Below are 19,614 nucleotides of genomic sequence, written 5' to 3'. Positions count from 1 at the left end.
AATTGCATTTGCCACTTCTCTGCCCACTCAACTAAACCATTGATATCATTCAGCAGCTATCCTCTCCACGATCAATGCCTGGACAGTTTGTGTCCCCCCCACTCGGTAAGAGTTGCTGCTCGGTGCTGGGTGTTTCTCAGTTTTATTCCAGCCTGTGGCGATGCCGGCGTTGGACTGGGGTGAGCACAGTAAGAAGTCTTACCACACCAGGTTAAAGTCCAACAGGTTTGTTTCAAACACTAGCTTTCGGAGCGCAGCTCCTTCACACTAGCTTTCGGAGCACTGGTCATTCACCTGAGGAAGGTGCTCCAAAAGCTAGTGTTTGAAACGAACATGTTGGACTTTAACCTGGTGTTGGAAGACTCCTTACTTACTTATTCCAACCTCACTAATTTGAAATGATTTTGGAAACATTTCCAGAATGCTATTTCCGATTGTGTTTTAAACATAAGTAAACCTGGATGAGCAGTGAACGGATTCATGAGTTTGGAGCCTCCAGTTGCCCACCATGGTAGCCAACACTGACAGGGGCAGAGCTGAGACTGAGCACAACCCGGAAGCAGCGCGGGGGCGGGGCTGCGCGCTGACGCAGTTTCCGGCGGCGGGGATTGCGCGCTGACGCGTTTTCCGGCGCGGGGTTCTGACGTGTGTCCGGCGGCGCGGCGCGGGGCAGATGGCGGAGGCTGACGGCGACCTGGATTTGGAGAATGAGGAGACCGAGCGGCCGGCGGAGAAACCGCGGAAACACGACAGCGGGGCGGCGGATCTGGAGAGGGTGACCGACTATGCGGAGGAGAAAGAGATTCTCAGCTCGGACCTGGAGACGGTGAGGAGGGGGAAGCGTGAGGATGGGGGGGCATGAGGGAGGATGGGGGGGGGCAGGAGGGAGGATGGGGGGGGGGCAGGAGGGAGGATGGGGGGGGGCAGGAGGGAGGATGGGGGGGGGGCAGGAGGGAGGATGGGGGGGGGGGCAGGAGGGAGGATGGGGGGGGGCAGGAGGGAGGATGGGGGGGGGGCATGAGGGAGGATGGGGGGGGGCCGTGAGGGAGGATGGGGGGGGCCGTGAGGGAGGATGGGGGGGGGCGTGAGGGAGGATGGGGGGGGGCAGGAGGGAGGATGGGGGGGGGGGCAAGAGGGAGGATGGGGGGGGGCAAGAGGGAGGATGGGGGGGGGCAAGAGGGAGGATGGGGGGGGGCAAGAGGGAGGATGGGGGGGGCAAGAGGGAGGAGGGGGGGCAAGAGGGAGGAGGGGGGGCAGGAGGGAGGAGGGGGAGGGAGGAGGGGGGGCGGGAGGGAGGAGGGGGGCAGGAGGGAGGGGGGGCAGGAGGGAGGAAGGGGGGGCAGGAGGGAGGATCAGGGGGCAGGAGGGAGGAGGGGGGGCAGGAGGGAGGAGGGGGAGGGATGGGGGGCGAGAGGGGAGGAGAGGGGGGATGGGGGGCGAGAGGGGGGAGGGAGGGGAGGGAGGGGGGGCATGAGGGAGGAGGGAGGGGGGGCATGGGGGAGGGGAGGGGGGGCATGGGGGAGGGGAGGGGGGGCAGGGGGGGGGGGGGGGGGGGCATGGGGGAGGGGAGGGGGCACGAGGGGAGGGGGCATGAGGGAGGGGAGGAGGGGGCATGAGGGAGGGGAGGAGGGGGCATGAGGGAGGGGCGGAGGGGGCATGAGGGAGGGGAGGAGGGGGCATGAGGGAGGGGCGGAGGGGGGCATGAGGAAGGGGAGAAGGGGCATGAGGGAGGGGAGGGGAAGGGGGTTGAGGGAGGGGAGGGGGCAGAGGGGAGGAGGGGGCAGGACGGAGGTGAGGAGATGGGGGCAGGAGGGAGGGGAGGAAGAGGGGAGCATGAGGGAAGGAGGAGGGGCATGAGGAGAGGGGGTCGGGAGGGGAGGGATGGGGGGAGGAAGCATGGGGCAGGAGGAGGGGAGGGACAGGGGCATGAGGGGGGAGGGAGCATGGGGCAGGAGGAGGAGGGGCATGAGGGGGGCATGCGGGGGTAGAAGGAGGGAGGGGGCGTGGAGGGGAAGGGGGGCAGGAGGGAGGGGAGGAGAGGGGGCATGAGGGGAGAGGGGCATGGAGTGGAAGGGGGGCATTAGGGAGGGTGGGGGGCAGGAGGGAGGGGAGGGGGGCATGGGGAGGGGAAGGGGGCATAAGGGCGGCACGATGGGAGGGCTATGGGGTCTAGGGAGGGGGGCTACAGGGGGAGTGGATTCAGAGGTATGGTGTCGGGGGGTTATTCTGGAGCTATAGGGTTGGGAAGAGGAGGTTCTGGGAGGTATGGGGTTTTGTGGGGAAGGAGGATCAGAGAGCTATGGGGTCAAGGGGATATATGGGGGAGGGAGATATATGGGGAGGGGGGTTCTGGGAGGTATGGGGTTTTGTGGGGGAGGAGGTTCTGGGGAGTGGAAGAGGTGGAGGGACCTTAGAAAGTGAATGAGTAAAGGAGGTTCTGGGGAATAGAGGGTCGGGTAAAGAGAGGGAGCTGAGAGTATGGCGATGGGATGAGTAGGAGGGGAGAGTGACACTGGAAATAGGGGAGAGGGAGATTGAATTCCCCATGAATCTCCCCCTCCCAATCTCATTGCCCTGCCATACTCTCACAGGGCTTTCTGGCAGGCAGAGGCCATTCAATAAGATTATAGCTGATCTGTTTGCTGGTGTCAATTGCACTAATCTCTCTGTCTCTGTATCCTTTGACTCCCTTGTCTTATTGAAAATTTGTCTAACTGCACCGTGAATATATCAATACTGAGGAATTTGAAAGGGGAGGGCACTGCTGTGGGTGGTGACATAAAATGGCTGAGGAGAGTTTACTTACAACAGTGAATGTGGATTGTGACTGGTGTGTGTTTGTTCACAGGCGATGTCCGTCATTGGAGACAGAAGGTCGCGTGAACAGAAAGCGAAACAGGAAAGGTCTGAATCACCCATTCGATGTTTGCAGGTTACTCTTTGGGGGTTGGTGAAGGAAGGGAAGCAGGAATGGTACCGGGGAGTGAAAAACCTTCCAACTTTAGTCCAGCTCCTGTCACAAACCTGAGCCCCTGCTGCAATCCCCGTCTGGCCATTCCTTCAGGCTGAAGTGGTGTAGCCCCTTGCTGACTCAGAACCTCAAAACATTGATTCTGATGTCCTCAATGTTGTTTACAGATCTCTGATTGTCGCCCGTGCAACCTCTTGTGACCCTCCCACTCCTCCAATGTAATTAATACCCATGATGTGGAGATGCTAGCATTGGACTGGGGTGGACACAGTAAGAAGTCTTACAACACCAGGTTAAAGTCCAACAGGTGAATCAACATTCACTTGAGGAAGGAGCAGTGCTCCGAAAGCTAGTGTTTGAAACAAACCTGTTGGACTTTAACCTGGTGTTGTAAGACTTCTTACTGTAATTAATACCTCCTCGGTCACACCTTCTGTGTTCTGATTCTAATCTCCTCCATCTCATTGTCAGTAGCTGAACCTCCGTCATCATGGTCCTTCATTAACGTCACTGATTGACCCCCCCATTTCCCAATATCCTAACGTCCAGATGCTCTCTGCACATGGGTCCTACCCTTGAAAACACATTCTCAGTCTTTTCCCTGAAGCACCCCTTCTCCTACCTGATCCAGCTTCTTGTGCTGTCCTGCTGTTTTTAAGGCTTTCAGACCAATTGCTTTCATCTGAGAGGTGAAAGTTCATTCTTCCAGTTCGCTGTGCCTTGTATTAGTCAGCCTGGGTAAGAACTGCGGTTAATTTTTCCCCCCATTTTCCCTTCAGGGAGAAAGAGCTGGCAAAAGTGACCATCAGGAAGGAAGATGTCGAATTGATTGTAAGTCATGTTTGCAATTACACAAAGCATTTTTTTAAAAAAATGATTCAAGACAGCTTTATCTGCCAGGTCCCCAGTATGATACCGTGCCAAGTTAAACGTGGGAGATTCCTGCTCAATGCTGATGTTCATTGGAGACGGGGCAAAAGAAAACCCCCATGCAAAATAAAATGGGTAGAGTTTCCCGCTCAGTACTCCGTGTCTGGTTGCATCTGTACTTCCTCAAAGGCTCAGCCGAAACAGATGCATTTCGGTAACTGCATGAGGGGTAAAGGAATAGCAAGGGGAGATGGAGGGAGGAGGCTTGATGGCCTATTATCACCAGCATGGTGGTGGGACTGGTTTGGTAAATCTTATGTAAATGTTTAAAATATTTTTTTGCAAGCTAGTTAGATCCTATAGATTGGATGATAACTAATAGTGGAGTGCCACATGGATTGGTGCTGGGACCCCAGCTGTTCACAATATATATTAATGATTTAGATGAGGGAACTAAATATCTCCAAATTTGACACCACATTGTGTGGGAGGGTGAGCTGTGAGGAGGATGCAGAGATCCTTCAGTGTGACTTGGACAAGTTCAGTAAGTGGGCAAATGCATGGCAGATGCTGTATAATTGGATAAATTGAGGTTATCCACCTTTGTAGCAAAAACAGGAAGGCAGATTATTATTGAATGGCCACAGATTGAGGGATGAGAATGCGCAACAAGACCTGAGTGTCTACACTAGTCACTGAAAGGTACAGCAGTCGGTAAAGACGGCAAATGTTATGCTGGTCTTCATAGCGAGAGGATTGGAGTACAGGAGCAGGGGTGTCTTGCTGCAATTATACAGGGCCTTGGTGAGGCCACACCTGGAATATTGTGTGCAGTTTTGGTCTCCTTATCTGAGGAAGGATGTTCTTGCTATGGAGGGAGTGCAGCAAAGGTTTACCGACTGATTCCTGGGATGGCGGGACTGACGTATGAGGAGATTGAGTCAGTTAGGATTATATTCACTGGGGTTCAGAAGAATGAACGGGGATCTCAATGAAACTTAGAAAATTGTAACAGGACTAGACAGGGTAGAGGCAGGAAGGATATGTTCCCGATGTCGGGGAGTCCAGAACCAGGGGTCACAGTCTGAGGTTACAGGGTAGACCATTTAGGACAGAGATGAATTTAAATGTTTTCACTTGAGTGTGAGCCGGTGGAAATCGCTACCACAAAAAGTAGTTGTGGCCATAACGTTACATGTTCAAGAAGGAGCTAGATGTTGCTCTTGGGGCTAATGGGATCATTAGCCCCAAGGCGAGGAAAGTGGGAACAGGTTACTGAGTTGAATGATCAACCATGATCATGATAAGTGGTGGAACAGGCTCGAAGGGCCGAATGCCCTCCTATATTCTATGTTGCAGTCAGTTCATTGTGTATTGCAAGGATTTAGGGTGTTGGCCCAATTAACCATTCAAATTTCATAGTGGCTTCAGTCCAATTAACTCAGAATGGAATCAGAAAAAAAATTGTTTGTCTGCTTCAGTCTGCTCCCACCACAGGAGGATGTGGGTTTGAGCACCACTGCAGAACAAGGGACTGACAATTTCTAAGAAATGTTGTTTTACTGGTACGCCATTAAAGCGAGGCTCTGTCTGCCACGTCAGGTGGGTTTTAAGAATCCCTGACCCTACTGATTCACCTGAAGCAGAATGGCTGCAGTTTTTGAATAACAACCAAATGATTGCAGAATGTGTGTGCTGGCCTGACATGTCAGATTGGAATAACGCAGGGCTTTCTTAACCTTATTGAATCTTGTGACAAGAGGGAGGCCATTCAGCCCATCGCCCCTGCGGTAGCTCTTTGAAAGAGTAATCCGATTAGTCCCACACCCCTCTTCTGTCCCCATAGTCCCCCCCCCCCCCCCCCCCCATTAATATTTATTGAATTTGAAGTAATTTACTCTGCTGTCGTCACCAGATCATTAAAAACTCCGTATATTGTTAAAAGTCTCCGACAAAACATGTCCAGCACAAGCCAGTGAAGGTGAGGGGAAACCATGTAAACGCCACCCCCTGTGACACATTTGTTTGTCATTTTTTCTCCAGATGAATGAGATGGAGATTTCTCGAAATGCAGCCGAACGAGGTCTACGGGAACATTTGGGCAACGTCGTCGAAGCTTTGATCGCTCTCACTGACTGAGTCACGGCTTGTTTCCTGGGACTGTCTCGGACATGTTGGTGAGGGAGTGGGGGGGACTGTAAAGAGATTGGGGGCAGGGGTGGATGGAAGTGGAGGTCCATCCATCTGTGCAAACACTGCCCACTGTTTGGTGGCTGGGATGGTCATGGTGAGGTGAATGCTTTGCTGGCACACGTGCTGCTCGCGATCCAACACTGAATCCTGAAGACGGGCAAAGCCTTCCGAATGGGAAGGAACGAAAGGACTTGAATCAATAAAATACAAGCTCACTGACTCAAACCTGGCCTTGATGTCTACTTGCCTTTGGACATTTAACAATGTGGAGGTGAAGATGATTCTTAGTGTGAAAAATGGTCGATCAGCCCCACATTCGCCCATTAAAGTTTGAAACAGTAATTTCTTCTTCAGCTTCTCAATTTAAAGTAATATTCTGGACCTCCTTGTTTCTGGCTGCCCTGCCTCTAAGATTCCCTGATTGTATTCCACCTCTGCTGTACCTTGATTACCCCTTTTTTAATGCATAGACTGAGCCCCTCATCGTGCCAGGACCCCAGCTGGCCCCATTATGCAGCTTTGGTCTTTGAAAAAGCCGTTGTCGCAATTACGCACAGAGAAAAGTAGGGGAGTGTGGCAAATTGAAAAACTGCGATTTAAAAAAAAAACATTGGAATCGGGACATTGCATTTTACTGATTGTGGCCATTCCACCGTTTAATGAGATCATGGCTGATCTGTGACTGAACTTTGCCCCGTACATAACAGAAATCTCACCCATCTCAGAGTTAAATGATTCACGGGTGTGGCCCTGTTTGTGGAAGGTAGTTTCAAACTTCTACCACCTTTGGTGTGCTTCTTAACTTCACTGCTGAAAGGCCTGGCTCTATTTTTCTTTTTAATTATTCCAATTAAGGGGCAAATTAGTGTGGCCAATCCACCTACATCTTTGGGTTGTGGGAGGTCAGAGACACGGGGACAATGTGCAAACTCCGCACAGACAGTGGCCCGGGGCCGGGATCGAACCTGGGACCTCGATACCGGGAGGCAGCAGTGGTAACCACTGCGCTGTCCAACTGGCTCTATTTTTTCACTGTCCCCTTAGTCCAATCAACACAAATCATTTCCCTCCATTTGAGGAAAGATGCCGACACCAGAAGATTCTCAGTGGTTGGAGATGTTTGGTGGTGTCCCACAGAGTTTTCTAAGACAGCTGTTCATCTATAATTTGAGGGAGTGGGCAGAACGGTGGTGCAGTGGGTTAGCACTCGTGCCTCACGGCACCGAGGTCCCAGGTTTGATCCCGGCCCTGGGTCACTGTCCGTGTGGAGTTTGCACATTCTCCCCGTGTCTGCGTGGGTTTCGCCCCCACAACCCAAAGCTGTGCAGGCTAGGTGGACTGGCAACACTTAATTGCCCATTAATTGGAAGAAATGAATTGGGTACTCTAAATTTATTATATAAAAAAATAATTTGAGGGAGTGTTGTTAGGTCTTGGGTGCAGTGGGTAAGATCCCTGCCCTTTGAGCCAGAGTCTGGAGATTTGAGTCCCATCCCAGGCCGAGGAAGGTGAGTTCATAACCGATTGAGTATCAACCTGCAAATCACATGCCAATGGCAGCTGGTAAGAGTCGGAGGAATCCCTGATCGGTCGTCTGAGGGAAGGCAGTTGGAGCCTTTACCTTAACTGTCCATGGTTCTGGGCTACAAACCTTGGGTTATGGGGAGGCCTGGATCAGATCAGCTGTCACCTCATGGAACGGCAAAGCAGGCATGGATGGTTCAATGGCCCACTCCTCATTCTTCTGTAAATCTCTATAAAGTAGGAAGTGCAGTACCTAATATGGAGAGCAAAATGAAGGATATTAAGGTTGTGGACTGCACAAAAATCTCTGTTGGGTCGAATTCGTGTTGGTGAATACGAGGCAGTACGTTATGATCAGCAAGTTGGACGATGGCAGAAAGGATGCACTGGAAGGGCAGAGTGATTGGGGGTCATGTATTACATGGTGGCGCAGTGGTTAGCATTGCTGCCTCACTGTACCGTGGACCCGGGCTCGATCCCGGCCCTGGGTCACGGTCCGCGTGGAGTTTGCACATTCTCCCTGTGTGCGCGTGGGTTTCACCCCCACAACCCAAAAAAGATGTGCAGGGTAGGCGGATTGGCCACGCTAAATTGGACTGGTTTAGCACAGTGGGATAAACAGCTGACTTGTAATGCACAACAAGGCCAGCAGCGCGGGTTCAATTCCCGTACCGGCCTCCGGTACTTTCAACCCCATTAATTTCTGCAGTGCTACTTTTTCACCAATACTAATCTCTGCCAGTCCCTTGGTTCTCTGGTGTTTTTTGGACAATTTCTTTATCTTCCTCTGTGAAGACAGACACATGTTGTTTAGTTTCTCTGCCATTTCCTCACACCCCATTATAAACGCTCCTGTGTCTGCCTGGAACGGACCCACATAGGTCTTTACTAATCTTTTCGTTTTCACATTCCTGTAGAAACTTTTCCAGTCGTTTTTTATGTTTCTCGACATTCGGGGTGGCAAGTGGCGCAGTGGTTAGAGTTGTGTGCTCTAAATTTTAAAAAAATTATACATTTAAAAAAAAAGTTTTACGCGATATTAAAAGTAGCTGTTCCAAATGGGTGACCATGGAGTGCTGGGTTTGGTAATGAAAGTACGGGATATAACAGTCAGGACATAATGGGGAATCTATAAAATCTTAGTGCAGCCCACAGCCTTTGAGTAGATTGCAATCTGGATAGTGCAGAGATAGCAAGGTGGAAATTCACCATGTGAACAATTAAAATGGAAAGAATTCTAAAGATGGGGGCGCAGAAACATGGACTGATGGAGCAGAGCAGATAGTAATACATTTCCGGTGATAGGGAGTTCTAGAACAAGAGGGAAAGGTTACACCGAAAGACCTAGGGTTGACTTCCTTACACCCATGTTTGAGAGCTTGTGGAGCAAGTGACTGAGGCAGAAAGTGTCAACGTTTAAAAATAGATGGTTAAAGGCGAGGGGAATAAAAGGATGTGTGACGAGCGACTTGTCATATGGAAAATAAACACTAACATGGGCAGATTCCATGTTGTAATTTGTATTTGATTCAAAATGCAGTTATAAAAGGGTCCCCAACTCCCCCCTATGACAGGAACAGCGCATTGACCTAGGATGGGCCGCATTAGTGACCCTCCATCTGTGGGTTGTGAGATTGAAATCGGGGCTTGTTCACTCATCATGACCCCATGAATAAGATTGAATACATTTAATACACGCCAAATATTTCAGAACGAGTTATAGAAAATGCTTAATAATTAATATATTCATAGAACTGTCACTAACTTCAAATGGTAAAAACAAAAGAAACAATTAAACATTGGGCGCAGAGGGAGCGCACGGCTCTCACAGTCAGTGTTGTGAGCAATCAGCACACTCCTCACTTCACTCACCCTCGCTTTACGTGAGAACCATTTCAGTCATCCTGGTAGGAAAAATACTACACGGACAGGAATCAGTGGAATGTGGTGGCATTTTGCGCGGGCAACGGTCCAAATGTCTCATGGGGCTCAACCCAGGTGGGCCTCACATTGCCCCCCCTCTTTCCGCCCCCCCCCCACACACACACACACACTGGCATAGACCATGTATTCAAAGTCATAAACGGATCCCAGTTTCTGCATGTACAAATGTGTGCATATCCATTTGCACCTCCGCACTTACCGAATTGGTCCATACCCACAGGTAACATTTCCTGAACGACCGCAGGCTTCACCTGAGAAGTAGCAAAGTAACAGTCACGCTACACCACTGCCAGGCAATGATCGTTTCTAACGCGAGAAGTTCAACCGCATTACCATGGCCGAACCTCCCCTCTGTCAACATCCTGCATTGACCAGCAACAGTGCTGCCAGTTCCCCTCCAAGCCACACACCACCTTGACTTGAAAGGGGTGAAAGCCAAGAGGGAGGAGGAGTTGGGGATCGAGGCGGTGGTGTGGCGTGAGATTCTGTGGAGGGTGAACGTAACGTCATGTGCGAGGTTAGGGCTGATAGAGTTGAAGGGAGTGCATGGGGCTCCATTGACCAAGTCCAATGGCTACTTGAGGGGGTGAGTGTTGTGGGAGGGGCCTGGCTAACCATGTTCTGGTCGTGTCCTAAGCTTGTGGGTTTCTGGGTCTCATCCTCTGGCACCATGTCGGCGATCCTACACATTTTTTAGGGGGAGGGGTTGGGGTGGCGTTTGTTATTACCTGTTTTTGCTGTTGCTATGTCTAAAATTTGAAAAAGCTGAATAAAAATATATTTCTAAAAACTTTACAATTTGTATAAATGATGGGACCAGTGGTCAGGTTGCTAAACTTGCCGCTGACTCAAAGATAGGGAGGAAAGTAAGTTGTGAAGAGGACATAAGGAGGCTGCAAAGGGACATCGATAGGTTAGGTCAGCAGGCAAAGATCTGGCAAATGGAGTATAAAGTTGGAAAATGGGAAATTTTCCACTTTGGCAGGAGGAATAAGCAAGCTTATTATCCAAATGGGGAGAGATTGCAGAGGGATCTGGGTGTCCTAGTGCATGCATTGCAAAATGTTAGTCTGCAGGTACAGCGAGTAATTGGGAAAGTTAATAGAATGTTTTGTTTATAGTGAGGAATTGATTACGAAAGTAAGGAGATGCTGTGGATGTACAGGGCATTGATGAGATCGCAACTGCAGTATTGTGGACAGTATCGGTCTCCTTATTTAAGGAAGGATGTAAATGCATTGGAAGCAATTCAGAGAAGGTTTACTGGATGTGGAGAGGATGATTCCTCTTGCAGAATCTAGAATTCGGGATCACAGCTTACAAATAAGGGGTCGTCCATTTAACTCAAAGGTGCAAATTCTTTCTCTGAGGTTTAAGAGTCTTTGGAAATCTCTTTCTCTGGAAGCAGTGCCCTGGAATATTTGTACGGGAGAGCTTGAAATGAAATGAAAATGGCTTATTGTCACGAGTAGGCTTCAATGAAGTTACTGTCAAAAGCCCCTAGTCGCCACATTCTGGCACCTGTCCGGGGAGGCTGGTACGGGAATCGAACCGAGCTGCTGGCCTGCTTTAAAAGCCAGCGATTTAGCCCAGTGAGCTAAACCAGCCCCTGATAGATCCTTGATTAACGCGGAATTATCGGGGGTCGGCAGGAACGTGGGGTTGAGTTACAATCCGGCCAACCGTGAATGGCGGAACAGGCTCGAGGGGCCGAATGGTCCACTCCTTATTCATCTGCACATATTCAATGATTCAGCATTGCCGTCTCGAGGGCAATTAGTGATGGGCAGCAAATGCTGGTCCTGCCAATGGTACCCACGTCCTGAGAGTTAATTTAAATAAAGGAGATCGCTTTGTCTAGCTATGGACGGGGCCTATTCTGGTTTTAAAATGCAATTGTCCCGAAAGATTCCGGGTCGTTTGCCCAGACAGAGTGGAGAAGAGGAACAACTTGCCCTGGAACATGACCACAGCTTCTGCAAGGTAAAGTGTGACCAAGGGGAGCACAGTGTGATTTCAGAATCCATTTCATCCTGCGCCGTCTACTCAACAACCTCCAGGTCATTGGTGTGCTGAGCGTTTTAAAGTGTTGTCCCAAGTTCTATTTCCGTATAATAAGCAGGTTTAAAGAGCCTCAAAGGATTTGCAGTTAATCTCTTCTTTAATGCTGCCTCGACACAGTTTGACATTCCGAGTTCGGGGTCCGTCCACATCTCATCCTCGCTGAGCAGAAAGCTGTCGGGCCGCAGAACCCTTTTCATCGAGAGTTGGTTATTGGAGGTGGGAGAGTCTGATTTTGCCAGCCTGTGATTTTTGTGGTGCTTCACTGCAGCATGGTGTTGGCATTCCCCAGACTGCACAGCCTGTTACAAAAGAGTCAAGGACGAAATCGGGGTGTATTCGACTTGTGGGTACCCTGAACCCCGAGCTCTTCGACCGTGGGGGAATGTGTGAGCGCAGTTTTCGAGCACAGGTAACTGGCGGGGTTGAACGGGGAAGGGGACAAGGCTAAGGGGGAGTTGGGGTTTAGGAGGCAGAGAAGGTCGATGGATGTGAGCAGGTCCACAGTATTCAGAGAGAATGAATCTGAGTCAGAGATGAGTCTGATTTCCCCTCAATTGGGGACGAAGGAGTCCATTTAGATTAAGGGAAAGTGCAATGAGCAGTTGGATAGGAAAATGCTGAAAATTAAAGCCAGCAGGCCGAAAGGTGCATCCCTCCCTCAGAATCAACCCATCGCTTGGCAACCAGGTCATCGACATTTCCCCCTGGTCTGACTGGGCATGAGTAGGAATCCAGACTGACGGTCAGTACTGAGGGAGTGCCGCACTGTCAGAGGGTCAGTGCTGAGGGAGTGCCACACTGTCAGAGGGTCAGTACTGAGGGAGTGCCGCACTGTCAGAGGGTCAGTACTGAGGGAGTGCTGCACTGTCAGAAGGTCAGTACTGAGGGAGTGCTGCACTGTCAGAGGGTCAGTACTGAGGGAGAGCTGCAATGTCAGAGGGTCAGTACTGAGGGAGTGCTGCACTGTCAGAGGGTCAGTACTGAGGGAGTGCCGCACTGTCAGAGGGTCAGTACTGAGGGAGTGCCGCACTGTCAGAGGGTCAGTACTGAGGGAGTGCCACACTGTCAGAGGGTTAGTACTGAGGGAGTGCCGCACTGTCAGAGGGTCAGTACTGAGGGAGTGCCGCACTGTCAGAGGGTCAGTACTGAGGGAGTGCCGCACTGTCAGAGGGTCAGTACTAAGGGAGTGCTGCACTGTCAGAGGGTCAGTACTGAGGGAGTGCCGCACTGTCAGAGGGTCAGTACTGAGGGAGTGCTGCACTGTCAGAGGGTCAGTACTGAGGGAGTGCCGCACTGTCAGAGGGTCAGTACTGAGGGAGTGCTGCACTGTCAGAGGGTCAGTACTGAGGGAGCGCCGCACTGTCAAGAGGGTCAGTACTGAGGGAGTGCTGCACTGTCAGAGGGTCAGTGCTGAGGGAGTGCCGCACTGTCAGAGGGTCAGTACTGAGGGAGTGCCGCACTGTCAGAGGGTCAGTACTGAGGGAGTGCTGCACTGTCAGAGGGTCAGTACTGAGGGAGTGCCGCACTGTCAGAGGGTCAGTACTGAGGGAGTGCTGCACTGTCAGAGGGTCAGTACTGAGGGAGTGCCGCAATGTCAGAGGGTCAGTGCTGAGAGAGTGCTGCAGTGTCAGAGGGTCAGTACTGAGGGAGTGCCGCACTGTTAGAGGGTCAGTACTGAGGGAGTGCCGCACTGTCAGAAGGTTAGTACTGAGGGAGTGCCGCACTGTAAGAGGGTCAGTACTGAGGGAGTGCCGCACTGTCAGAGGGTCAGTACTGAGGGAATGCTGCAATGTCAGAGGGTCAGTACTGAGGGAGTGCCGCACTGTCAGAGGATCAGTACTGAGGGAGTGCCGCACTGTCAGAGGGTCAGTACTGAGGGAGTGCCGCACTGTCAGAGGGTCTGTGCTGAGGGAGTGCTGCACTGTCAGGGGGTCAGTACAGAGGGTCAGTGCTGCACTGTTGGAGGTGGGGGGAATGAGGCAGCGCTTTTTTATGACAGCGACCGTGTATCAAGAAATAATCAATTCGCTGGAAAGCACTTTTGGATGACCCTTGTTTATAGAAGGTCTATATCAATGCAAGTTCTTCTTTTAGTAGTAGAATATCTGATTTATGTCAGTGACCATTCTTTCTTTAACATTAGCTCAGTCATCAACCTTGCTGCCTCATTGGGAAGGTGCACCTTCTACATGGATACGAAGTAGGCTCAATCTTTGACCAGTGCTGAGTTTATTGATCTTGGCAATGCAGACCGAGGGGCTGTGAGAGTCAGCACCTTCAGGAACTGTGTCTCAGCGAGAGTCAGCACCTTCAGGAACTGTCCCCCAGTGAGAGTCAGCACCTTCAGGAACTGTCCCCCAGTGAGAGTCAGCACCTTCAGGAACTGTGTCCCAGTGAGAGTCAGCACCTTCAGGAACTGTCCCCCAGTGAGAGTCAGCACCTTCAGGAACTGTGTCCCAGTGAGAGTCAGCACCTTCAGGAACTGTGTCCCAGTGAGAGTCAGCACCTTCAGGAACTGTCCCCCAGTGAGAGTCAGCACCTTCAGGAACTGTGTCCCAGTGAGAGTCAGCACCTTCAGGAACTGTGCCTCCCAGTGGGAGTCAGCACCTTCTGGAACTGTGTTCCAGTGGGAGTCAGCACCTTCAGGAACTGTGTCCCAGTGACAGTCAGCACCTTCAGGAACTGTGTCCCAGTGAGAGTCAGCACCTTCAGGAACTGTGTCCCAGTGAGAGTCAGCACCTTCAGGAACTGCCCCCAGTGAGAGTCAGCACCTTCAGGAACTGTCCCAGTGAGAGTCAGCACCTTCAGGAACTGTGTCCCAGTGAGAGTCAGCACCTTCAGGAACTGTCCCCCAGTGAGAGTCAGCACCTTCAGGAACTGTATCTCCCAGTGAGAGTCAGCACCTTCAGGAACTGTGTCCCAGTGAGAGTCAGCACCTTCAGGAACTGTCCCCCAGTGAGAGTCAGCACCTTCAGTAACTGTCTCCCAGTGACAGTCAGCACCATCAGGAACTGTCTCCCAGTGAGAGTTAGCACCTTCAGGAACTGTGTCCCAGTGAGAGTCAGCACCTTCAGGAACTGTGTCCCAGTGAGAGTCAGCACCTTCAAGAACAGTGTCCCAGTGACAGTCAGCACCTTCAGGAACTGTCTCCCAGTGAGAGTTAGCACCTTCAGGAACTGTGTCCCAGTGAGAGTTAGCACCTTCAGGAACTGTCCCCCAGTGAGAGTCAGCACCTTCAGGAACTGTCCCCCAGTGAGAGTCAACACCTTCAGGAACTGTGTCCCAGTGAGAGTCAGCACCTTCAGGTACTGTGTCCCAGCGAGAGTCAGCACCTTCAGGAACTGTGTCCCAGTGAGAGTCAGCACCTTCAGGAACTGTCCCCCAGTGAGAGTCAGCACCTTCAGGAACTGTGTCCCAGTGAGAGTCAGCACCTTCAGGAACTGTGTCCCAGTGAGAGTCAGCACCTTCAGGAACTGTGTCCCAGTGAGAGTCAGCACCTTCAGGAACTGTGTCCCAGTGAGAGTCAGCACCTTCAGGAACTGTCCCCCAGTGAGAGTCAGCACCTTCAGGAACTGTGTCCCAGTGAGAGTCAGCACCTTTAGGAACTGTCCCCCAGTGAGAGTCAGCACCTTCAGGAACTGTGTCCCAGTGAGAGTCAGCACCTTCGGGAACTGTGTCCCAGTGAGAGTCAGCACCTTCAGGAACTGTGTCCCAGTGAGAGTCAGCACCTTCAGGAACTGTCCCCCAGTGAGAGTCAGCACCTTCAGGAACTGTGTCCCAGTGAGAGTCAGCACCTTCAGGAACTGTGTCCCAGTGAGAGTCAGCACCTCCAGGAACTGTGTCCCAGTGAGAGTCAGCACCTTCAGGAACTGTCCCCCAGTGAGAGTCAGCACCTTCAGGAACTGTGTCCCAGTGAGAGTCAGCACCTTCAGGAACTGTGTCCCAGTGAGAGTCAGCACCTTCAGGAACTGTGTCCCAGTGAGAGTCAGCACCTTCAGGAACTGTGTCCCAGTGAGAGTCAGCACCTTCAGGGGAATTTCTAGTCCGCATTATCTGAAACAACCTTCCACCCCAGTGTGACCTGTGCGTTTACTGCCCTTGGGACATGACAATATCTTAAAGTTTCACTTCCTTGCCTGAGTGGTGTTTGTGACTGGTCACTTGTTAAACCTCTTGCCGAGATATTGAGTTGACCACATGGTGAAGTTTCCCACTGGTTTAGAGCAAGTAATGTTGGTGTTTTCTGAAGGACATTTCCTGGGCTCATTATAGATGAGAGAACCTGGAAAATTTGAACCCAGCTTTCTGATGCAAGTTTTACAAATTGTCAGATGAAGTGAAGATGGGATTTGAACCCATGGCCAGCACTTTGCTTCTTCATGTCGGAGATGTAAAACTATTGAGTCATGACCAACAAACGTGGAGACCCTGGTTCCTGAGTGGGTCGGTGCCTGTTTTCCAGGCCTATCCTGCATATTATGGCAGAGGCAGAATGCAGCAACTGTACAGCACGTCCCGCAGCCCCGGGGAGAGGAAAGGTCAGGTTTACTCCTCCCCGTTCTCCATACGATGAAAAGATTAGATGTTGGGTCCCTCCCAGCTGTTAGGGGCCCCATGTGAAGCTAGAAGCAAAATACCGAGGATGCTGGAGATCTCAGATAGAAACACAAATTGCTGGAGAAACCCATCAGGTCCGTCAGCAGCTGTCGAGAAAGAAGCAGAGATAACATGTCGAGTACGTATGACTCTTCCTCTGAGCTATTTGCCAAGTCCCGGGCCAGTGAGCATGGTCTCAAACCTGTTACTGATGTGGGAAGGCCACAGGTCAGGGAACTGAGAAATATCACATCGGTCCAGTTATCGGAGCTTTGCCAAGGTAGAGACTGAGGACAGTGCAGGGGAATTATTTGTACTTGTCCTGGGAGTGTTTGATGGGGACAGTGTAGAGGGAGCTTTACTCTGTATCTAACCCCGTGCTGTACCTGTCCTGGGAGTGTTTGATGGGGACAGTGTAGAGGGAGCTTTACTCTGTATCTAACCCCGTGCTGTACCTGTCCTGGGAGTGTTTGATGGGGACAGTGTAGAGGGAGCTTTACTCTGTATCTAACCCCGTGCTGTACCTACCTTGGGAGTGTTTGATGGGGACAGTGTAGAGGAAGCTTTACTCTGTATCTAACCCCGTGCTGTACCTGTCCTGAGAGTGTTTGATGGGGACAGTGTAGAGGGAGCTTTACTCTGTATCTAACCCCGTGGTGTACCTACCCTGGGAGTGTTTGATGAGGACAGTGTAGAGGGAGCTTTACTCTGTATCTAACCCCATGCTGTACCTGTCCTGGGAGTGTTTGCTGGGGACAGTGTAGAGGGAGCTTTACTCTGTATCTAACCCCGTGCTGTACCTGTCCTGGGAGTGTTTGATGGGGACAGTGTAGAGGGAGCTTTACTCTGTATCTAACCCCGTGCTGTACCTGTCCTGAGAGTGTTTGATGGGGACAGTGTAGAGGGAGCTTTACTCTGTATCTAACCCCGTGCTGTACCTACCCTGGGAGTGTTTGATGAGGACAGTGTAGAGGGAGCTTTACTCTGTATCTAACCCCGTGCTGTACCTGTCCTTGGAGTGTTTGATGGGGACAGTGTAGAGGGAGCTTTACTCTGTATCTAACCCGGTGCTGTACCTACCCTGGGAGTGTTTGATGGGGACAGTGTAGAGGGAGCTTAACTCTGTATCTAACCCCGTGCTGTACCTACCCTGGGAGTGTTTGATGGGGACAGTGTAGAGGGAGCTTTACTCTGTATCTAACTCTGTGCTGTACCTGTCCTGGGAGTGTTTGATGGAGACAGTGTAGAGGGAGCTTTACTTGTATCTAACCCCGTGCTGTATCTGTCCTGGGAGTGTTTGATGGGGACAGTGTAGCGGGAGCTTTACTCTGTATCTAACCCCGTGCTGTACCTGTCCTGGGAGTGTTTGATGGGGACAGTGTAGAGGGAGCTTTACTCTGTATCTAACTCCGTGCTGTACCTGTCCTGGGAGTGTTTGATGGGGACAGTGTTGAGGGAGCTTTACTCTGTATCTAACCCCGTGCTGTACCTGTCCTGGGAGTGTTTGATGGGGACAGTGTAGAGGGAGCTTTACTCTGTATCTAACCCCGTGCTGTACCTACCCTGGGAGTGTTTGATGGGGACAGTGTTGAGATTATCTTTCACATGTTGTCTCGTGTAACCAGCTGTGTCTTTTCTTCCTGCCATAGATCTGCTGTTGCTGTGGCTCCTCTCCCTGCTCTCTCTGCTGCCCTTTTCTCCCAGGTATTAAAGTGTCGTCCGGCACCCGGATGATGTACACCCTGTATCACATTGTCAGCTCAACTGGCTGCTGCCTCCTGCTCTCCAGAACCGTCACAGAGTCAGTGAGGGAGAGAGTAAGTATCAACACTCTACCCACCTCCACCGTAAACTTGCCATGTACCTCGTCGATCAGCCTCCCACCAGTTGATGTAGGCCTCACTGACATCCCGAACCTCCATCAGCCCGACAACCCACCCCGAGATATCTCAAATGTGCCTGCACACATCCCAAATCCCTATTCTTCCATCTTTGGAGGAGAGTGTACATGGGGCTGTGGGAGGGGAGTGAATGGGTGGGTAGAGTCAGTGATAGGGGAGAGTGTATATGGGGGTGTGGGAGGGGGTGGGTAGAGTCAGTGATAGGGGAGAGTGTACATGGGGATGTGGGAGGGGATTAAATGGGTGGGTAGAGTCAGTGATAGGGGAGAGTGTACATGGGGGTGTGGGAGGGGGTGGGTAGAGTCAGTGATAGGGGAGGGTGTACATGGGGATGTGGGAAGGGAGTGAATGGGTGGGTAGAGTCAGTGATAGGGGAGAGTGTACATGGGGAGTGGGAGGGGGTGGGTAGAGTCAGTGATAGGGGAGAGTGTACATGGGGATGTGGGAGGGATGGGTAGAGTCAGTGATAGGGGAGAGTGTACATGGGGCTGTGGGAGGGGAGTGAATGGGTGGGTAGGGTCAGTGATAGGGGAGAGTGTACATGGGGAGTTGGAGGGGGTGGGTAGAGTCAGTGATAGGGGAGAGTGTACATGGGGTGTGGGAGGGGGTGGGTAGAGTCAGTGATAGGGAGAGTGTACATGGGGAGTGGGAGGGGGTGGGTAGAGTCAGTGATAGGGGAGAGTGTAAATGGGGATGTGGGAGGGGGTGGGCAGAGTCAGTGATAGGGGAGAGTGTACATGGGGATGTAGGAGGGGAGTGAATGGGTGGGTAGAGTCAGTGATAGGGGAGAGTGTACATGGGGATGTGGGAGGGGATTAAATGGGTGGGTAGAGTCAGTGATAGGGAGATTGTACATGGGGAGTGGGCGGGGGTGGGGAGAGTCAGTGATAGGGGAGAGTGTACATGGGGGTGTGGGAGGGGGTGGGTAGAGTCAGTGATCGGGGAGAGTGTACATGGGGATGTGGGAGGGGGTGGGTAGGGTCAGTGATAGGGGAGAGTGTACATGGGGAGTGGGAGGGGAGTGAATGGGTGGGTAGAGTCAGTGATAGGGGAGAGTGTACATGGGGATGTGGGAGGGGAGTGAATGGGTGGGTAGGGTCAGTGATAGCGGAGAGTGTACATGGGGGTGTGGGAGGGGGTGGGTAGAGTCAGTGATAGGGGAGAGTGTACATGGGGATGTGGGAGGGGGTGGGTAGAGTCAGTGATAGGGGAGGGTGTACATGGGGGTGTGGGAGGGGGTGGGTAGAGTCAGTGATAGGGGAGGGTGTACATGGGGGTGTGGGAGGGGGTGGGTAGAGTCAGTGATGGGGGGAGTGTACATGGGGAGTGGGAGGGGGTGGGTAGAGTCAGTGATAGGGGAGAGTGTACATGGGGGTGTGGGAGGGGGTGGGTAGAGTCAGTGATGGGGAGAGTGTACATGGGGATGTGACAGGATCAGAATGATGTGCTGAACTCGCTTTCCTCCCTCCGTTATCTACCATTCCCATGCAAATGTCTTTCTAAAGGTCTGTGTTGGTTCGGGATACTGTGAAGGATAGCTATTTATCCTCC

General features: G+C 51.8%; 2 protein-coding genes across 2 annotated transcripts in view; both read left to right on the top strand.

Annotated features, from left to right (window-relative positions):
- Nucleotides 1-608: 608 nt before the first annotated feature.
- On the top strand, nucleotides 609-6,376 carry hypk (huntingtin interacting protein K). The gene is made up of 4 exons (XM_038784413.1): nucleotides 609-826; nucleotides 2,849-2,904; nucleotides 3,751-3,802; nucleotides 5,885-6,376. The coding sequence occupies exons 1-4, from the start codon at nucleotides 674-676 to the stop codon at nucleotides 5,978-5,980; spliced, it is 357 nt and encodes a 118-aa protein (XP_038640341.1). The 5' UTR covers nucleotides 609-673; the 3' UTR covers nucleotides 5,981-6,376.
- Nucleotides 6,377-11,676: 5,300 nt separating this feature from the next.
- Nucleotides 11,677-19,614, top strand: part of serinc4 (serine incorporator 4) — a 31,076-nt gene continuing 23,138 nt past the window's right edge. Inside the window, exons 1-2 of the mRNA XM_038784390.1 lie at nucleotides 11,677-11,975; nucleotides 17,812-17,979. Coding sequence (XP_038640318.1) covers nucleotides 11,949-11,975; nucleotides 17,812-17,979 — 195 coding nt within the window. The 5' untranslated portion in view covers nucleotides 11,677-11,948. The remainder of the gene's footprint in view (nucleotides 11,976-17,811; nucleotides 17,980-19,614) is intronic.

This window comes from Scyliorhinus canicula, chromosome 24 (genome assembly GCF_902713615.1).
Source record: "Scyliorhinus canicula chromosome 24, sScyCan1.1, whole genome shotgun sequence".
NCBI lineage: Eukaryota > Metazoa > Chordata > Chondrichthyes > Carcharhiniformes > Scyliorhinidae > Scyliorhinus > Scyliorhinus canicula.
The sequence above is the reverse complement of the archived record's forward strand: the minus strand, read 5'-3'. Positions and strand labels throughout refer to the sequence as shown.